Source organism: Diadema antillarum, unplaced genomic scaffold (assembly GCF_040938485.1).
Source record: "Diadema antillarum isolate AM-2024a unplaced genomic scaffold, OU_Dant_1.0 seq00000950_RagTag, whole genome shotgun sequence".
In the NCBI taxonomy this organism is placed as follows: domain Eukaryota; kingdom Metazoa; phylum Echinodermata; class Echinoidea; order Diadematoida; family Diadematidae; genus Diadema; species Diadema antillarum.
Window position 1 is genome coordinate 246,432 of NW_027271798.1, and position 22,876 is coordinate 269,307.

The 22,876-nt window shown below is 37.0% G+C and overlaps 1 protein-coding gene across 1 annotated transcript in view; it reads left to right on the forward strand.

The window, feature by feature from the left end:
• The window catches only part of LOC139741743 (SLIT-ROBO Rho GTPase-activating protein 3-like), a 112,600-nt gene that overhangs the window by 34,569 nt on the left and 55,155 nt on the right, over window positions 1–22,876 (forward strand). The window contains exon 3 of the mRNA XM_071652328.1: window positions 10,845–11,013. Within this exon, the coding sequence (XP_071508429.1) occupies window positions 10,845–11,013 (169 nt within the window). The remainder of the gene's footprint in view (window positions 1–10,844; window positions 11,014–22,876) is intronic.

Consider the following 22,876-nt stretch of genomic DNA (forward strand, 5'->3'; position numbering starts at 1 on the left):
TAATTGGGTCAGGAATTTTTTAAGAACCTTTATATCCTGATTAGTTTGATTAATGGAATATCATACATGCAGACACAAATGAAAGTATTCAATTGCTATTGAATATAAAGTTGGCTTTTGTGCAGATAACCGTGCAAAAATGTGAATGTATGCTTGGAGGTCATCGACACGATAGCTATACTTGTATTGAAAAAGGTATGCAGGTAGTTATAAAAAGAAAAGAAAAGAAAAAGAAGATGACTTGTTGGAAGACCTGCACATGGTTGTTCATCTAGGCCTATCAATATTGCATTATTGCTTTTTTTATTGATTTCACAAAAAGGAGTCAATTCCTGGGTCACTGATACTTATCGTGAAAGCTTGAAATACTAGTATTTTAAAGGTTTTCACATATCATGTAACTAAATCAATGCACTTAGAAATGCCAAGCTCTTCTCCTGTAAAAATAACAAATCTTCAGAAAAGAATTGTGCAGGTACATGTTTATCTTTATTTGTGTCATTTTATGATATAAAAGATTTACCTTAACTTTGAACTGCAGTATGCCATTTGTGTTAAGATAATACCTACAAGGGTTTGTCTGTTCATCCTTGCTATAGTAATGTATGCACTGTTTAATGTCCAGTGTATCTCTCTTTCATTCTGGTTGCTGTTTCTTGCTTGGGAAATGAAATAAGGACATTTTATGCTATGGCAGCTTTAACCCTATAAAGTCCGAACTATTTTGACCCCTTCCAGGCCCAAAATTTATATCACATTGTACCCCCCATACATTATTATATGATGTATGACCGTCATATTTGACACATAGGTACACGTAGAGCAACTCATACTCTTATTATGACCCAACATCTGAAATTTCTCAAGGTCATCCGCTGAGGGCACTATTTACCAAAATATAAAGAAATATAGGAAATACGCTAAAATCATGTTTTTTCTTTTTATTTTATCCCCAGTTTATATGTTTTCATTTTATATCAATCATTTTCATATTCACCACAAAAGAAAAGCAAGTCAACCTTCACTTTTAGTTATGGTTGAAATTTCTCAAGGTCAACATCTGGGGGCACTATTCATTACAATATGAAGAAATGTATGAAACCTATGATGTATTGCTTGGAATGGGTACACATATTGGTATCACATTTCATATTTCCAAAATATTGCATTTTGAGTTTGCAGATTGATAAACAAATAAAGGAAATAATAAGAATACCATTTCAGGGTAATTCACAACCATAATTACTTCACATTTTGGTCCTTCAGCAAATTACTCCAAGAAAACCCCCATTTCATGCATTATTATGTTGTTAACTGAAATTGGAACAGAAAATCATGCAAAATCTGACGAACATGGTTGTCAGTTTATGGTTGCCATGGCAACCAGCAATATCGGACATTGCTAAAGTAAATCAAAATAATCGCAATAAGATTTTAGGAAAAGTCACCAATTTGGTTGAAATCGGGTAAAGGGTGTAGGAGTGGCAAACAAAAATATGGTAGGGGGGGGGCACAATGTGCCCCCCTTGGGCTTTATAGGGTTAAACAGAAATATGATAGAGTGATAAGTCAGTATTCATTAAAACTGACTGTTTATTTTCATTTTCCAGGAATAACGTATGTACATACCAACCTGGTATAAAATCTGGGAACACTAGCAAATTTGGATCATAGAGCGTGTTTCTACTGAGAGCACCTCACATCCCTGGCATCGCCACGAATTTTGTCCAACGCAGCACCTCGTATTTTACGACCACTCGAGCTGTTTCTACTGAGCGATAAAATACGAGGTGATGCAACGGTGACGTGCAAATGCCGCGATTCCGGAAGTCAGGTATTTTTAAGTCACAGATTTGGGTCACGCGCGCACTGCCTGTTAATACGATCCGAACCCTGCACTGCTTTGCTACAACTGCGTCGGCTATTTTTTGATTAGCCATTTCTCTTCGTCTTCCCATCCAATATACCCCGAACTAACATACTGGTATCCTGCCACTGATTGATGAGAAATCTTTGGAGATCGAGGGTCCAGTTGAGATTTTCTCAAGGCTGCGACATACTAATGCAGTGAGGTCCACGAGGGGTTTTAGCATGTCGCTGCGACATGCTAAAATTTTTGCGCGACATCCTTCAAAACTTGCGACATTCTAAGCGCCATGCCAATAAAACTGCGACATGCTAAAAGTAACTAACTCGCAAATGACTTACGAGAGTGCTCCTTGTTGAAAGGAGCAGCAGTTTACAAGCGCCAAAAGTTTATCCACAGTCACCGCACCGATCACAACACAACGCGGCTCAACAACAAGCTATCAGTACAACAGTCTCGCACAACACCACATCACACACTTGCTCACTATCTCCCTCACCTCCCTGCTCACATGTGTATGCTATGGGATTGCGCTCTGATTCGGGATCCACACACACAGCAATTTGTGTGAAGTAACACCTATGCAGCGGCACAGACAGCCGCCTGTATGCATGTGAGAGGGAGAGAGAGGACGGAAAGAGAGGGTCGGAGGCCGAGGGAGGCTGAGGAAGGCTGACACGTGCTCGCTTGTTGTCACGCTTGTTGTCGGGTTACGCAAAAACAAACGATATGAAATGCATGCCCCCCTTCGCCAAAGGTTGTATTTTATATATATATATATTTTTTTTTTTGCTGCTTTGGTTTGTCTGTTCGTTTGTCTGCCTGTCTGTCTCTCTATTCGCAAAATAGGTCAAAAGTTGGGAACAGATTAGGATGAAATTTCAGGAACGGTTGGTTGGTAAAATGGCGCAAGGAACAGATGATTAAATTTTGGTAGTGAGAAGGATTTATGATACCACTGGAATTCAACGTCAGGATATCCAGGATTTTTTCTTAGACTTTGTTTCGTATATTTGAAAGGATTCGTATCAATTCTATAGGAAGCTTGCCATCGGCAATAGCAATTACGCAAAATTAGATGCGTTCAAAGCATTGCCGCAGAGAGAAAATTACCTCCATCTTTCGTTAAAAAAAAATCAAAAACAAAAACGAACGATGGAGTAAGCAAATGCAAATTGTTTAATCTTTTTTTTTTTGGTAGATTCAGCGGGTTAGTTTTTCTCTAAAAAGCCATGCGTTCCATTTGAACCTTTAGTAAGTTAGATTTTACTCGAGCGCCGAAGTTGAATTTATCCCAAGGATCTCGTCGCAATACCGAGTTTCCAATGTGTATTCATTTTCGCGTAGCTTTCGGTGCTGCAAAATTTTGCTAGGGCCTAAGTTTACTACTAAACTAATTTCTGTCGTTTCTCGCACCTCGTTTGGTACGATTTCTTCCCTTTTATATCACTTTATCCGTTCCCTTTATACTTTGAAGTAATTAAACGTAATTCCGTGTCTCGCACTGTTATTTTTGTAACGGCGATTTCTCCGCTTCGCTGCAATACTTTTTCGAATCGAAGCGACGGAGCTCGGAGTTTGATCCCAGCAGCCGCTTCGATGTGCTGTTTGTTGTATTTTCTAAATAAAAATGTTTGTGTTGTTGGGAGGTGTTGATACTTTGTATTTGTTATTTATTTTCCTAGGTATTTATCTCGAGGGATTAGGGCCTATGCGTGTTTCTTAATGTTGATAGGAAAAGGCTAAAATGATCTTGAGTGATGTCTGATGGTGATGATGATAACTATGCTGGTGACTGGTGTAAAAAGACGGATTCCTGTGAATGCTGAGCGTACGTGACGTTTGTTTATTTCCCTTTCCCTCTTACTCTTCTTTCCCCCTTACTCTCCTTTCCCCTCTCAAGAATGATAAAAAAAGAAATTACATACACCTCACAACAAAAAGAACCACGTGCTATAGCAACCTTCGTAAAGTTCAATCTAAATGTTCAATATCAGCAAAGAATAAGGGGAAAGCACGAATGACAATAAATAAAAGCGAAGAGATCGTGTATGCAGTCTCTTCGGCTAGAAGAAACTTGACACCCCACCCCTCTCCCTTGTGGAAATTTCCACAAAAGCAGGTGCCACACCCAGGTGCGTGCCAGACGAAAGAATGCGCGCACTGGAATAAACAGCGTGTAAATATCCTGGAAATATCGATCGAAGAACCAGCTCATTAGTTGAATTAAAGGAATCATTGCAAAGATATCATGATTCTATTTCTATAGCCTTTCTTTTGGCGCATAGTAGGAAACATCGAACAGTCGATTATAGTGTACTTGATCGAATATCTAATGTTCCCTGAACAATAAAAAAAGGATTGATTATTCAGTCAATTAAAAATGCAATCACAGAAATACATGAATTAAAGGTCTCGTATGACCAGACAAATTCACTACGAGTACAATTGTAGGTCCAGTGAGATGCAGTCATCACCTGGTTTAATACAACGTGTAATGACAATTAATTCCAGTTCACGCTCATCAAAACTGCTTATTACTTTTCAAAGTTTTGGCTATCAACATTCGTTCGTGGGTGTATTTTGTTTGTTTGTTTGTTTGTTTGTTTGTTTTGTGTGTTTTTCTCTCGTGAAAGGCGTAATGATTTCTTCGTATCGAACGTAAACTGCATGTTTACCGTAAACAAGCCATTCAGCTCAGCTCAGCTATGGCGCATTCGATCCATCGAACTTGCAGTAACCTCTTACAGGCAGGATCGAGCACATGGCGCATTCCTTTAAAGTGAAAACTAAGTTTCGGTAAGTGCTGGAGAACCCGTCTAGCACCATTTCATTTTGAACGTGAAGCCACGTGTTTGCATCGGCGCTTCCACACACAGCGCGGCATTTTGCGATCATCGTTATAGCAGAATTTCCGATTCCAGTCAGGGGAAAAGGAATTGGAATACTTCTGAAAATACTGATATTTAAAATCCAATAAAATAAAAAAGCCTGAAAACAACGCATGATTATGTTTAAATAGTAAACAACAATTGGAAACACAGAACAGAGTTTTGCATCCGCTCACACAGAAGCTCTCTTGAGAAGATGAAAGCATTCCCCGTCCCCTGCTAGATAGTGGAAGCTTCCATAATCAGCCCAGCAAGTTTTTGGAGGTACATACAGTTGTACTTGCACTTGTACACATTCATTGCGAGAAAGCAATCAATCAACGCTGAACATTGCGTAGTTTGGCATCTTTATCGTGCTGGTGACCAGCTCGATCCTTCGGCATGTGTCATAACGTTATGTTTAGAGCCTGTAGGCCTCATAAGTTGACAAGTTTAATTCAAAATAGCAAAAAAGAAAAAAAAAAGGAGATTGAAAAAATATGAATTCTGGTGGGAAAATACGAATTTTGCAGCTGCTGAGTACTAATTTTTGCTTCCAAAGGTTGGCAGCTCTGTACTTTGGAAATCTAATTTCTCTCTGGAAAGGCTTATTGTGGATAGAATTATCTAGATCTGAGTTTTTGTTAAATGTCATTCAAGTTAACTAAACGTCTGTTTACCAGTAGGCTGCAAAAGTGCAGTTCTCACTTTTCTACACTCATCTCATCTACTTTGTGAGTACACAGTTATCTTGGCATTTCAATGTGAAACCAGGGAGGTGGCTCCTCCCTGGTGAAACTGAAAGTAAATAATATTAAAGACAGTCAGTGTGCTGTACTGTAGTACAAGTTCAAGATGTCCTTGTCATTTATCATAGCATCCCCATTGAGGAGTATATCTATTCAAGATATATTCAAAAGGTCTTATGAGTAAGGAGTAGGACGATATATTAACATTTCAAGAACAATTTAAAATCTTATGTCATAATCAAACAATTAAACATAATTTTTCAAATATTAATGATTTTTATCCTGGCATTGCAGAGTGATCATGGTGATCAAAGTGTTCAAAATAAGGCTAAGATAGCACCAGAGAGCATCTAGAACCCCAGAGCTTCCAGGGCCCTTAAGCGGGCCCTGGACCCCGGCCGCAAGGGACTTCGCGCTTCGCGCTCGTGATGTGCGCTTCGCGCACATACTTTCATGCGCAATATCACTTTTTTCCCCCTGCAACATGCTAAAATTTCAAGTTGTGGACCACCCTGCTAATGTGGTACTCTCGCGATTCGAGACAATATAAAATGAAATAACGTGGTGTAAAATCAAGTAATTGATGAGGGCTTAGTAATGCAATAAGTTAGGCGAACAATAGACGATGAATGCCACAATTCACATGTAACGTAACGTATAGGGCCTATAACACATACACAAGCGAGTTGGTACAAACAAAGCATGATGCGAACACGGTCGCTGTGTGTACACACATATTTTGTACACATGTGTCGAAGGAGTGTGTGCGATGAACCGATTGAAAAGCGCGGGGAGAAATTCTAGACGTCCGAACACCACGAATTTCGCTACCCGGTGTGTTTCTACTGAGAATCGTCCTTCGCGTCACCATGCATCGACCACCTCAATAGATGGACGACGGAGCACCTCGCATCAGCCGGCATCGGCCACTACCAGATCTGTTTCTACTAAGGAAAAATTCGAGGTGTCACCACGCATCGGCCGGTATCACCACACATCGGCTGGCATCACCTCGAATTATCGTCGCTCAATAGAAACACGCTCATATTTAGGCTATTGTACAATGTAAACTGGCAGTAAAAGCAGCATTTGAAATGCATTCTGATGCTGTTTGCATTTGGGTTTACCCAGCCATACTGATGATTTTCAGCAATTTTCATGTACTTCTAGTGATAGAAATCAGTACCATCATGGGGCAATGTTTGGGTAATGATATAACTTAAACTACAGGGCTAAAGTACAGTGTACACCATTGATATGACAGATACTTTGTACCTCAAGTTTTAGAGAAACCAGCATAATTTCATATTGCATGGTCAATCATATAATTTATTTCATTCTCAGCAATGACCTGAAAAAGTGATGATTCATTGTCAGTTTGACCAAGGATTTGTGCCACTGCCCTGGTTGGACATAATGTATGAATTATAGAGAAGTGCCAGTCATATAATGGGATGCTTTTTTGGGGGGGGGGAGCAGGGGGATTGCATTGCTTGGATACTTACTACACCAAGCCTCACAAGACATTTGTGTATACATTTTAAATGGTACCTTGCACCTTACCCTGTATTTTGAGGAGGAATGTTTAGTTACCCTGTGTTCATGTACAAGATGACCATCTTTGAGGAAGAGTGTGAACATGTGGTGATAAATGACGTCAGTATGTGAATTTGTCTTTATACCCCAGAAAGAAACAAATATTAATGTTGGTATGATCTTGATGAACATTTTTAAGAGAAAGGTGTCATTCTGGTATAACATTTTAGATATGCTGGCAGAAAGAAAACTCAACATGCCGGCAAACATACCAGTACAAATTTGTCAGTAACCTGGCATCTGTGGTTGCTAGGTATACACAACAAATATTGAGCTAGGGAGACAATTTAGTTACACCTGACTATTACATGTAAGTGGCCCTCAATATAGATTCAGATTCAGATTTTATTTTTTATTGTGCACTATAGGAAATCCCTTCTGTTGGAATTTATACAAATAATATGCATACATGGATACATGTTTCATACCAGGTACATCATACACATACATGAAATACAGTTCTCAATATGCAATTATGCAATCGTATACTCATAGAAGAGTAAACAAATATGTAATTACCAGTTTATTATATAATTTAGTGCATAATATGTGGGATTTTCAACATATTTCTGTTTAGCGAGTCAGAGATTTTTTTGTCATTGTTTACAGTAGCTGCATAGAGCTTTGCTCAGGGTCCTACATAGACAGGTAGCCCTGATATCAATTAACTGTAGTGATATTGATAACAGGAAAAATCCTGTATACAATGTATTTATCATTATATCAAAAAGTAAATTCTCTCTTGAATTAGTTGCTACTGCAGACATGTATAAAAGTTTCTTGTGTGATATCGTAAGATAGGACACTTTTTTGGTTTTATTTCTTACAGCTTTCTAAACCATCTTCAATCTGTTCAAAAGTTTTTAAACATACATGTAAATATATATACATGTTCATATTACCACTTGTATGGTAGCCATAGACTGTTTAGTACTAACTGACTAATCATGAGCATTGTTCTGTGAAATATTCTGATCATCTATTTATCAAATCCATTATGAAGCTTATATTTTTTTTTCTCATGGGGATGGGGCAGAATCAGTCTGATCATGGAGGATGACTGCTAGTAACAATTACTGTTAGCTGTTTTAAAGGTCTTCTGGTTTGTAAGTGTGCCTGAAAGCTGCTTCACACATTATTTTGTCAGTATTGAGCTTCTGACAGTAGTACTTTATTTCATACAGATTGATTAACTGTTAATCATTTCTTGTTTGATTCTCTAGAATGGCGTACTGTGCATGTATGCCGTGGAAAAAGAAAACCCACAGAGAAATACTGAAATGCAGGGCTGTACAAAAAGAGTTCAGTGACATGCATTGAGAGTTTGGTGACATACATTGTACACCTGAAATTCTAATGGATGAAATTTTCGCTGCTGAGAAGGGAGAAGAGGAGAAAGTGTCTTAAATGTCTGTTAATTTGTGGAATATGCTCAAGGGGCCTGGCTATCGAGTGTTGCCGATGGGGATCAATCTCTCCCATACCCAATGGAGTGGAATAAACTGATTCTGCTATTGATCTGTGCCACAACCAATCTTATTGGAATACTTGCGTCTCCGGTGACACCAAGGGTTAATACCCAGGCTTCCAGTGGCCTAGATCTTGGCAGACTGTTAGTTTTGAAATCATTATTTCCTGTTGTGTGCAATGCCGAATAGTGGGAAGTACTACATGTAGTTTGCTCATAAAAATGTTTGAATAACTAGACGTGTGTGTGAGTTGTTCCTCATAATGTGTATGATATGTGTATGCACATTTATGAATGTTTGTCAAGACATGAATATTCAGGACCATCATTGTCAGCGAGGTTGTTTCCTTATTAGGTGAATGAGATTTGTCCCAAGCTGAACTTGATGTGAATGCTGTGGAGGTATTGACCCAGTCCTTCCTGCCTGTCTGTCTGTCTGTCTGTTTCTTGAAGCCAGCTAGGTAGATGCCATGTCATCTAAATGGTAGTAATAGACTGCCTTGATGATGGCCCCCCCACCAGCTCGGATCTGGCTGAAGAGGTCCCACCCACTGGTCCTGGTAGCTTGGGAATTCCTGGAAGTTAATGTGGTCCTACTGTGACTGTGGCCTCTTCCTCCATTCCCTACTCTTCTCTTTGTTAGTCTTACTCTTTACTAACTCTTTAGAGTACCGGTACTTTGTTTTTTGTCGGTAGGCAAGAAGAGGGTCAAAGGTTCGTGTGACCACTGTCCTAGCACTGTGCTTCTATACACTTACTAATATGGTAAACATTATCTGTGTACACACATTGCAAAATGTTAGTTTTGGCATCAGTTCTTGTGACCTGCCCGAGGGAAAATTTTAGGTGATATGCAGAGTGAAAGCTATTTTATGAGAATGGTCTAACTGAGCTGACCTTTGTACCAGGATGCACATTATGCATCCTCTATAGGGACGTGGTTCCTCAGAAACAGTCACTTTACGAAAAATGCTTCTATGATATGAATCCATGGATATATAAGAAATTATCATTTTTGTTGTTTGTGTTGAGCGCACTCAAATTTTTTGGAATGATAAATTTGTATGAAGAATTTGTATGTCTCCACCATGAAGTGTCACCAGAGGCATTATGTTTTGGGGTTGTCTGTTTATCTGTCCTCTCTATCTGCATGTCTGTAATCAATTTTGTGGACAGTGTAACTTATGAACTGTTTACGGTATCCAAATGAAACATGGCACATGTGTGTACGAGTGCATGAAGCTGTGTGTATTGTTATTAACTTTTAGGTGCACATGCTCAAGGTCAATGGTCAAGGTCAAATTCTTAAATTTGATTGTTTCTACCAATCTAAAATGCCCAATGGTATTTTCATGAAACTTTGTGTGTACATATTACCAGATAAAGATTCTCTAGGGAGTTTTGCGCCATGTAGTCAAAGTTCAAAGAGTAAAGGTCAATTGAAAATGCTAAAACTTTATTTTTTTTCTCCATATCTCAGAAATTGCTCAAGCAATTTTCAGGAAACTTAGTACATATGCATGTAATGCCAGACAATGATTCTCTTAGGTATTTGGGGATCATGGTGTCAAAGGTCAAGGGTCAAAGGTCCCGTTAAAATGCTGAATTCTGCTATTTATGCAGAAATTACACTATTTTTCTCCAGACTGAGGAAATTACTCAATACATGCACTTGATTAAATTAGGCATACATGCATTAATGCACAATGATTCTGCAGGGAAAGAGTTTGGCCATGGGGTCAGGTAAATGTGTTAAGACTTCACAATATTTTCCATATTTTCAAAATAGCTTAAAGTAATGTGAAAATTGGATATTACCAGGTAGTGATTATTTGAAGAAAGCTGTGAGCCATGAGGTCAAAGGTCAAGGATCAAAGGTCAAGTGAAAATGCCCAAATAAAAAAGGATACCTAAATAAGGATACCATGTTTTCCTGCCACTTTGACCGGTATTATACGAGGAGCCATCATCATCGCCATCAACTTTCTTTTTAGGGAAGATTATGAATAAAGCATGATCTTCTATTATGTACTCAATATTTATGGGAAAAAAAGTGTTTTGCTGGTACTAATTTTGCGATTGAAGTTTTGCTACCAGTCATTATTACATTAATTTGAAATTTACTAGTTTTGCCTCAAGCCATAACTGTCCACGTTTTACATAATCCACCATGGCAGATGAAAAAGAGAACAGCTGGAATCCTTCTAATTTTTCTGCAAACACCATGCATCCCTTGGAGGTTTATTTACGTGAAGTGGCTTGATGATAAATGAGAATTGTGTCTTCTCTTGCAGACGTGAAAAGGATTCCACCCTCCCCTCACCTCAGATATGCTGGAATCTACTTCTGGAGATGACCAAGAACCACCACCGACAACACACAACCTTAAGCCATGTCTATTCCCATAGCATGGCAAACAGATACGGCATTTTACGAGATGAGCTGGACAGTGTGTATAGGAAGGTAAGTTGTAGCAATGACATCCGCATTGTGTCTGACATTATGATGTTGCCAGGTGATATTATACCGTACACTCAAAGTTGGTTCGATAAACCTTGTACAAGTTAGTCTTTTATGAAAGTATCAAAATTTGACTTCACATACAATTATATAAAAGGAAAGGCAAAAATCGCTCGTGCACAAGTCCAAAAGTGCTCAAGCTATTATCATGCATGACATATATTTAGCATTGATTATTTGTCATAAAAATTTGCAACTTGATTGGTATTATGCATAAAATCAATAACATTCTTAAATTTTGTTTCCCTTTAATACAAAGATGTATTGTCTCTGTGGTGGGGAATCTTCACCTCTGCTTCTTATAGAGAGATACAATTTATCAGTTGAGTTCAGACATAGGACTATAAGCTTGAGGCTATGATAGACTTGAAGCTATCTTGACCACAAGAGCCAAAACTTAAGGCCTCTTGCTGTTTGAACGGAGATGGTATACAAGATGAACCATGATAGCCATGAGCGAGAACTCTTTTGGCAAAAAAACCAAAAAAAAAAACCAAAAAAAAAAACTTAAGGTCTAGCTCTGTAACAGCAAGATTTTGCACAACCACCCACTGCTCTTGTTGCCAGCTGCTGTGTGAACAGACTTGTGACTATTATAGCCATAAGTCTTTCTCATTATATAGCCATGTTTACACGCAGTCCATAGCAGCAAGGGAGCAACATTAACCACAAGTGAGCGATAGAGCAAAATACTAGAATTGGTGTGTGAACCCAATCGTATCAAGGCTATCTTAGCGTCGAGGCTATGGACTTGCATGTAAATATGGCTAGTTATTCTTATTCTGCCTCTGTGTTTGTTGAAGACATACATTGTATTTAGCCACTTGTAGAATAGCGTAAACCCAGAGTCCCAATTCTTGAAATATATACCAAATATTTTCATTGATACCAATACATATGACCCGAGCATGACCACTATAAAGCAACATATATTTGCGACATTAAATTTTCTGTGAATTGCCACTAGTATTCAGTGCATCTTGATGTAGATAAGAACTTTCGGGTGCATTTTGATTGTGCAAATCCTGGCTCTCGTACAATTCGTGAAATTAAAATGCACACAAACACTTCTAGTTTTAGAGTATGTAGTTTTGTGAAATATATGGATGACAAATGTATGTCAGTATGCTTTCATCTTGCATCTCCTGGTCTTGGCGGTAGATCTCTGTCGATGCTCTGTGGTTCATGCTCACTGATTTCAACCCACCCCTGGAAAATCTCCTTGCACCTCACTGATTTAGTGCTCCCGAGACCGATCCCATTTGAGCCCATGATTTACTGGTCACATAATATCCAAACCCCTCAGATTATAGCAACTGTCTCCAGATACAGCTAGGTGCGATATCTCACAGGAGAGTGTGATAATGTGACTGAAACATTGCAGGTAAAGGGTGACTGTGGAGTAAGATTCCATGTGTCTTGACACTGCACCTCGAGTTTACATTTTGTAGGTGCGGTCATGGATTTATAATTCACAAAGTGTACACTTCTTTTTATTGATTATATTTTTAGACACTACCGTTGCAGCCACAATAAGCCCTTATTGATTGCGATTGGAGGGTTTAAGGAAGTTCTTCATTTTATTAAATGCAAAATAGCTGCAAAATACCTTCCATATGAAAATTTGTATTAAGTTTATGAGCAAACTTATGCCAGTCATTATATACTATCATATAGATTAGTAGTATAAATCTAGACTTACTTCCAAGATTAAGTTTTTGAGGCCATGTGGTTCTATGGAGAATGTACTGGAATTATCAATTTAAAAAAAAAAAATGTTGTGTTAAAAGATTGAAATCATGTCTAGTTTCCTTCAATTCACTTTCATGATGTAGACTTTGAATAGATTCACAGTTTGTTTCATTTTATTCTTTAATGAATCAGTGTATATCAGTTACAATTACCCTTTTGTCCAAGCCAGAGAATGGCGTGAAACAAAAATTAGTGCAAGAGAAACCAGTGTGTACTGCATTTGTGTGCAAATTGTGTACTCTAAAGGTTTCCATATAGAGCAAGCCAGATTTAAACCATGATTACCAAGTTTTTATGTAAGAGATGTGCAATTTATGCAAAGAAAAAAAAATAAACCAAAAAATAGATAAAATAAAAAAGTACCAATGAGAATTGGGGATATGGGAGTAGCTAGATTTTTTTCAGCCGTCCAAACTTTGGTCTGAAATCCTTTCCACACATGTACAAAACATGCAGTTTGATGTTACAAATTTCCATACAACAGTATAAGCTGGACAAAGAATGGAAGTTTTCCTATGTTTCCTCTTGGTGTTGTGGCCTTCAAGTGATGAATACACACAGACATGACAGATTTCTGCAAGCCCTTGATGCACTATGCTATGTCTTTAATCTAGGGATCTGAACTTGAGATTGGCATTCTTATCAGTTGTTAAGAACCCAAAGTGTTTCAAAACTGAAACACACCACTTGGGTTTAATAAGATGATATAGGATGGGCAGACTTGTATACTGATGAAATATGAATATATGATTGTTATCTCAACTTGAAAATTACGGTCTAGAGACGGATCCTTTTCAAAGCGAATGCTAATCATTATGAGAGAGAGTGATAGTGCAGCAGGAGGATGTGTCAGAGAAAGTGCTCTAGACTCGTACGAAGGCTGATAGTGATATGTTACAGCCCAATTAAAGGACAAGTTCACCTTCATAAACATAAGGATTGAGAGAATGCAACAATAATAGTAGAACACATCAGTGAAAGTTTGAGGAAAATTGGACAATCGATGCAAAAGTTATGAATTTTTAGAATTTTTGCGTTGGAACCGCTGGATGAGGAGACTACTACAGCTTGTGAGTCATATGCGTACAACAGTATAAAGAAAATGTAAAAGAAAATTCAACATATTTTCACTTTTTTCGCATAATAAAAGAGCACTTGACTTGCCTCTTTCTAAAGGCGGGGGGAACAATATTACCCATAACATTTGTCGGTAACGAGTCAGGGGAATGTGTACTTTTTTCAAAAGATGGAATTTTGTGAAATTCTCTTTATATTTTCCTTGTATTGTTGTACGCATGTGACATCTAAGTTATACATACACTGCAGTAGTCTTCTCATCCAGCGGTTACTGCACAAAAACTTCAAAAATTCATAACTTTTGAACGGATTGTCTGATTTTCCTCAAACTTTCACTGATGTGTTCTACTAATATTTCTACATTCTCTCAATCCTTATGTTTATGAAGGTGAACTTGTCCTTTAACCTTCTTCCCCCCCCCCCCCCCCATGTACAGTATGCATGAAGGCTTTCATTCAGTCATATATCACAAATACAAATTACCTCAAAGATAATAATGTTTTCAAATCAACTTGTAGCATCAAAGGAGGAGCTAGAACAATGTATATCAGTCTAGAACTATTTTTATGATAACAGTTGAATGCCAGCTGGTCAGGGAACTTATGCTATGGGGACCTTTACTGTAGGAATTCCTGTTTTGTTATGTAATTGAAACCACTTTTGTTTGTCCTTAGAAGTTTACATGAAGGAGTCTTAGTTTGGGGGACATGTAATGACTACAAGTACATGTAGCATGCATCACAAAAACATCCATGAAGGAAGTGTTTCATATGAGAAAAAGCCAAATTATTGGCAGTTTAATAGTTTCATGGTAAATATTACTTGAGTACTTTATTGTCTGTTCAATCATTACTAAACTGAATGATTGTAATGCAGATTTGTTCTTGTACTCCTGTACTGGTTTTGTATTAATTACTGATGCTTACATTTCGCTGTGTTTGTGCAATGTCAATCTTTCAGTAGGGTTCTTCATCCTGTCAAGACCTGAGCAATACATCATACATTCTATTGTATGAATGCACTGCCTGTTGTTCAAGCATCAACTGACGAATGCAGTGATCATATATTGTATAGAGGACTGCCAAGGCTCGGGGTAGAACACGTGCAACTGAAATATTGCATCTACTTCCTGATTGAAATCCCCTCTGCCCATAGCAGGTTCACATGCTTTGTGCACTGCAGACCTTGTGTATCATAGACTATATTAGCTGGTACCATGTTAGTATAGCTGTAAATCCACACTAGAATATTAGCCATTTATCATTCATGTTGTGATAAGAAGGTGAAGATTTACTGCAGACAGTATGTGAAGGCCATGAACTATAAAATCTTTATAAAAGGTACTAGTAGTAATGTCAAATACAGAATTACTCTGTATAGCATGAATGCTGCACAAGAAAAGTGAGATAAAATTTTTGAGCAAATGAGACAAAATAGATATGTACCAAATATGCATGTTACATGTACAATCTGTAGTTGCTGTTACTCTGTCATATAGCATCCCACTCATCTGTGTTGTTTATTTGTTTGTTTGGTTTTCTTTTTTCATACATGACAAGTAAGGTACACTCCACCCCTCTCTTCTTCTTTCATGGAAAATGACTGCACTGATGCTACTTACTATTTTCATGAATCTCCCTGCTTTGGCTTGTGACGACTTCTGTTTAGATAATTGTTCACTCACAGCTATGGGCTATTTTTAACTTATTTGTATAACACTCGGTTTACAAGTACAGGCAGCTACGTGCAGTAATGTGTAAGGATAGTCTCAAAGTGCAATTAGGGTGCAAGGTAATTTACACATAAATACTGGTATGTCTCCCCCCCCCCCCCCCCCCCCCCCCCCCAAAGCAACAGAAAAGGTATTGCAAAACTTTGCTTTCCTGTCATGGTAATATTAAGTATTAAAGGTCCAGTTTACCTTTGGGAGCAGTGATTTACAAAAATATTCAAGATATTACATTTGATGCATATGTGTAGGTATGTTGTATCACAAAACATCCTACATCCTACATTCGCAATAAAGCCTTAAAAGGAGATAATCAGTATTTTTCTGAATAAACCATAACTGTAGACGGTTTATTCTGAAAGCATTCTTATTATAACTATTGTTCAGTTTTTGTGTATTTAACAATACTTCACATCGATTATACGGATTCTAATTTTTATAGTGGATTTTTCTATCCCTAACTCACATTCTAGAACTATTTTAAAACATTAATGGTGGGTTTTTGTTTTATCTGCAAATGGTAAATTATGCCTTTGAGACAAATGGCATCATTTGATCAGTTGTTCAAGAAATGTTTTTTACCCTCAAAATTCACATGACGATAAGTTCTGGCAATTTAGAATTGTCCATTCATTAACAGACAAAACTGAATTCTGCCAGTTCCCCCCCCCCCCCCCTTACTTGTGTAGTAAACAACTGTACATGATCTTCAGGATTTCTTGTTTTATTTCAGATTTTTTTTTTTCATTTTCTATTTTGCATGGTTGTAAATATGAGAATGTGCATACATGATCGCTTATTTCGACACAGTTTTGCCAGTTTCTGTTATGATTGTCTATATCAACTGTACCAGAGGCTTTGAGGTTTTATTTACTGTGTTTGAAGAGATTATTATATGAGTAGGAACCTCACCTGCAAGTCAAAATGTTGTTCGTGCTGGAAAAAAAATAACTGCCTTCGTAGGATAAGGTAAAGCATAGCATCCTGATGATCGTAATTGATGTTCTTTGGAGGCCAAGCTCTGTTTATTATGAGTGACCACCTGTAGAATGAGTCATAGTACACTCATGTTTTCATGTGACTGTCTTTAAAGAAGACATCAGTTTATCATAAGTGCAGGTATGATATTGACATGATAAACATGATGAAGAGCAAATCGTGTAAGATCTTGTGCTGACATTGGTAGTTCTCTTATCTGCAATGTAGTTACACTCATAATTACTGATATCAAGATCCATATAGTTTGATCCAGGGTTAGATTGGCTGCATCAAAGTTTTGTTTTTGTGTTTGTGTACCGGTATGTGTAAGTGTGTGTGTGTGTGATATTTTATGTACAAAGGTCGGTGATGCACATGATTTGCAATACGTATTAAAAATTGCTAAATCAACTTTTAAAAGCGAACATTATGTAGTTACTATCCTTGACACAAATTATGTAAAATGTCTAAATATTACATGAAAGTGCACAAAATATAAGACTCAAAAGTAGGGCTAATTTATCATACCTGATTCTCAGAATTATTGCTGGTTAGACAAAACATCTGGAATTGTATCCAAATTCCTTCAGGATATGAAATTGACGAGATTTTCTGTAGAGTTAGTAGAGGAGAAACAAGCCTGCAGTCCTTTATATACATGCAGAGGTCCTTTTAACTTTGAATTATGCTGAAAACTTTTTGACCAATGTTGTATACAATGTACTTGGGCCCTAATATCATTTACAATAACACTAATATTGAAATGTTAGAAACTGCATAGGTTTACAAATGCAGGCTATGATGCAGGTACATCCATAAAAGTTAAGCGAAATACCCTTGACAATACTGTACAGTATGCTTATTTCACAGTGTCTTTATTTTCTAGAATTTTATAACTCAACCAATATTTGTGAATGAAGATTTCGCAGAAATACTGGTATTGCCTCCCATAATTATTTTATGCATTTTATGCCATATATACAATTGTACACAGTGAGAAATTGATCTTTTAAGTGCAAAGTGATGATAGTTTGTGCTCATTCTAACAGTGTGATTGTCCATCATGAATTCAACCACTTGGGAAGTGGTCTTACAACTGTACAAGTTCCAATTCTTGAAATGTGTCACATTTATAATAACTTGCTTTATTGATTAAATATTGCTTATTTACCATTATATCTCTCATGCTGTGGTATACAATATATTTACACCTGTAGGCATTTTATAATCAGTCCATTCTCTAAAAGATATGAGAATACTGCATCATACAAGGTACAACCATTGTGCATGTAGAAGTCTTCCTTGTCAGTTCCTGTTGTTTAGAACTACCAAATGTCTTTACAGCCCAGAAGTGTGCTAGTATAAGATCTCATCGCATTTGTGTTAACTTTAATAGTTTTAATCCTTTTACAACAAAAAGAGGGTTTGTTTGTGATGTAAAGGTCTCATTTGTGCCATAAATGCATTTTTTTTTGCTTTGTTTTATTTTGATTTGATTTGATTTGTTTTGTTTTGTCATGGCATACTAAGTATTTGTGAATATGTAGGCCCTATTGGCTCATGTCTGCAAAAGTACAGTTGTATGTACCATGTATGTAGATATTTTGTGCACTGCCACTAAACGTAGAGCATGATGCTACTTCCATGACTCAGTTAAATGTATGAAGGCTGCAAAAAATTCTTTTAACCCTGTTTTCATAAAATCTGACACCTATGGCTATAAACTGTTGTCAGTGATATGAGAAAGCAAGTCATGAGAAGTATCAGTGTTTATCATTTTGGTCCATTCTTGTAGTATATTTTAAAAAGCAAGTACAGTTGCAGCATGTCGGGGCAACAAAAGGCTATCCTACCAGATGCAGTAATCTTCATCTTCAAAACTATTTTGGCAAAAGAATTGGCATTGCATATTTGCAGCAGTACTCTTACTGCATTCTTAGTGAATCTCTGAGAGCCAGAAGGACATTAACTCTGTACCAAGTCTGTGGAGTTACTGCCACAAATTTGTGAATATGACACTACATGTAGGTGGCTGTACTCTAATGTACAATTAACTGAGCGATACATATTCATGGTAGAAGCCTCATGACAGTATTATGACAACATACTGTAGTCAGTAGATACTTCCTAGTAGACTTCTTTTTATGGGAATGATGGATTTGTGCAGCAAAACTAGATCCGAATTAGTTTGAGGTGTGGTAGACTGGGAACAAAGATCAAAAGCCTGAACCCATGAAGTTTGTTCTCACAGAGCTTTGCGAGGGATGTCATTGTTACAATGAGGACTATTACTGCACATGATACAAACCAAGGTGGATAGATCTATTAACCGTAAAGGTACAGTGTACATTCACCTGAGAAATAAAGGAGTATTAAATACAGTGGTAATCCGTTGTTTCCATTCTCACTGGCAAAATACCATGGTAATAGGTATTGCGATATTTCAGTTGTTACCATTCTCATTCACACACACACACACACACACACACACACACACACACACACACACACACATGGTATTTCTGGCCAGAAAGTACTCTTCTCTGTGGTAAACAATGCACAATATGCATATCTCCTATGAGGGACAAAACAGGAAGTTTGTTAGATCACGTGAGAAATAAGTGTATTTTGTGACAATAACGTTGAAAGCTTGCATGTGAATTTGGTGTGAAGTTTGAATTACCACCCTAAATACCATGGTATTTTTGCTGTGTATTTTGCGGCATTATTTGTTTTCACATTACAAAATACTGTAATATTTTGCTGTAAATGCGAATCAACCAAATATGTTTGCATGTAGGCAACAACTCATGTTTGACATTTTGATTTCTTCAGTTGGAGCTCACAATTTATTTTGCATCATATTACGTGTTGTATTTGTATGTTCACTCATTATTGTGTATCTTCATTCATTGATTTAATTCATTTATTTCCACAATTCATGAAGTATAGACTGTAAAGAAATTACAGACTAATGTAACATATTGGACAAAATATGAATGTGGTGAGGGTCAAGAGAAGCTTTGACATTAAAACTTACCAATTGTAAACTTTTGTATCACTAATTATATCGATTAAAAATAAATCTTATTCAAGAGGTTACAAAGATTTCAGAGTATGAGAAAAAAAATTATAGTGATATAGTTAGAATGGGCAGTGTGTAACACAGTACATGTACAGGTATAGATGGAGAGAAGTGCTGGAAATCAGGTTATCTGTGTGACAAGGAAATGTGGTATGATTTGAACAGTTCTTCACCGTTTATATATGTGGTTGAAAGCAAATATGTTGCACACAAAAAAAAAAAAAAATGAATAAGACTTTCATCTTTCTCCAGTCTGCATACACCTTGTGCTAGTCATAGGATGATGTACAAATCAACATCAGTCCATTTCCCTAGAGAGCACAGTATCATGATTGCCTTCACAGAGAGCAAGTCATAGGGCAGTCATTCATCCTCCTTTACTGCATATCATTATCAGCCTTCACTCTCCATCATGTTGTCTGTCTGTGTGCAAGGGGAACATGATATCTTTGCTACAACTCAGGGATATCTTCAGTATCTGCCTAGTTATAGGTTGAACATTGCTCAAATTGTTCTGTTCTTGACTCTGCAAGATTTGATGTGTTTGTGTACTGCATCGGATGAGAAATTAAAAATAATGGAGATATCCAGAGATAATAGCCACTGTGCACATGTGCAAGTGGAACAAAGGCAACAAATTCCTGAAATTGATGGCATATGAGGCAAATGTAGGTCCTAATAGTAGTTATAGCAGGTAGAATTGTAAAGTCATCAATGAATGCTGTGTTGCATGGATAACTTTTTAACCATAGCAGTGTCAATCTGACTGATGTGGTGGTAGTATCACTCATCAAAGATGCCTCATTCTGTTTTGGATATAACCACAAGTTGTTACAAGTAAAGCAGCATTGCAGTTTAATGAGTAATGTGGCTATGACAGCCATACAACACTAACAGCAGCAACATTCGTTCAGCATTGTGGATTGTTGTTTTCACTGGCATTCAAGTGACTGTACATCATACAAATATTTGTAGTTCTTCTGGTAGATTACATTGAACTCTATAGAAACTTCATCCCTCTGACTAAACTCATACATATGACAGTTTCATCTTCCGAATGTTATTCCTTTGATTCAGAATGAGCTGTACATTTGTAATTAACCCCATACAGCAGTCTAGACAAATATTTGCACTTCAAACAATTGGAAGTGCACTGCAAGTGTGTGGGAAAAGATTAAAAAAACACAATTACATAATTAAGTAAGTACATTGTAGTGCATTAAATGATGAATAATAAAGAGAGAGAGAGAGAGAGAGGGAAAAAACCCTTAACATAATTTAAAGGCAATTAAGGTACTGAATTCTAAATGGAGTGGTATATAGATGCTGTGATGCTACATTGTAGCTTTATTAGATAATTAGGCAGCCCCAACTACAGTTTATTAACCTTTGTGTAGTGGCTTCATAAATAAGGTTCAGACAAGATACTTACAAGCACTTATTCTGTTATTGCAGACACCACTTCATTTATTATGATAGAATACTTCACAAAGTATTCTCTTCCGTAGCAAAATGATCATCTCCTCCAACCGCATTGTAGTTTTGCTTCCACTCAAGTTATTTCCTCTTGTCAGAATTGTAATGGCTTGTCATATAACATACTGTATCCGAGGCTCATGTTATTGACTACATGTAGGAACACCATGACTGTATCTTCAAGAGAGTGTGCATCCTATCTGATTGTGCAGTATCTCTGGCAAGGAAGGCACTGGTACAATACAATGTATTGCTTCTTTCCATCTATAGTTGTATATTTGACATCAAACAGAAACATAGGCCCAAAGTCAAAAAGTAGTTTTAGTTTAGCCCACATATTATGCAAATTTTATTTGTGTTAATGTTCATAGTAGATGACATATGCCAAGAGACATCCAATAATTAACGTGCGCTGACACGTGTGTATGAAGAGTCTACCTATTTCATACTTTTTTAATCTATGGACTTAATTTAGACCATGGATTTGATTCAAACTTCCTTTTTGAATTCAGGCAATAACATTGTTTGTGCCCAGAGTTTATATGAAAAAAAAGAAAAGAAAAGAGATAAATTTGGAATAGAAAGTAGGACATGTACACATGATGCCAGCTGGAAAGCTATTGGTGTGTTTATGTCCATTATAAGATGGCCAATATGTACAGTGTATATATACATGAAATCAAATTTGTGCAACATGTTTCTAATCATATTTAGAGTTACCAGCCATTTAGATTCTGAAATGAGTCTGCGATCTTAAACTCCAAACAGCATTCCATTTAAAACAACTGTGTCTCAAACTCCTTATATAGTCAGCACTAATTAAAAACAGCTATGTTTCAAACTCCATATAGGCCTATGTAGCCTATCAATCTAACATACAGCTCTATGTGTCGAGACACTCTGGATTAAAAGTGTATTCAATAATAATAATAATTCACAATATCTATATAGCGCATTATCACATGAAAATGTCTCTAATTGATACACATTAATATTCATATTTGACTAGCTTGCTCTCGTTTAGTTAAGTAAAAACAGGATATTTTGATTTTGCTCCTCCCCCCTTTAAAAAAAATGGTTCAAATTTTGTAGATGACAAATTATGCATTCTAGTAGAATCGAGCAAAACTTGATTGGAAAATACCTCTGGACTGTGACTGGCCAAATGTATTTTTAGAAACACAATAGACAAAAAGAGATTGTAGTTTTGCTTTCTGATTCACAAAAGTAACACAAATAGCTTGAAACTTGTATGTAAATGAATGTAAAAAGAAGTTCTTGGAGGATTGTGGAAGGGTTCATTGTTTCCCCTCTACCTTAAAGGGATGGTATAGCATTGGTTGAAATGAGGATTCAGCTTTTAATGTTTAGCGAGATATTTAGAAACCTCCCTATGAAATGTTAAAGAGCATACAATTCTAAGGGGAATTTAAGGTTTATTTGATGAAAATTGGTTTTGAAATGACTGAGATATCCCAAAACAAGGTAAAACAAAGCAATCCTAATAAAAGTCGTGGCCTGTCACAGTTTATTAGGGTTGCCTCGTTGGGGGTCTAGGGCAATTACACCCTGGGCAATTACCCCAGATCCTTCCCCTGGCCCTAATCCTAATCCTAATCCTAATCCTGAACCTAATCCTAACCCTAACCCAAACTCCTAACCCTAAACCTAACCCTAATCTTTATTCTAACTTTACCACTAACCAGTAT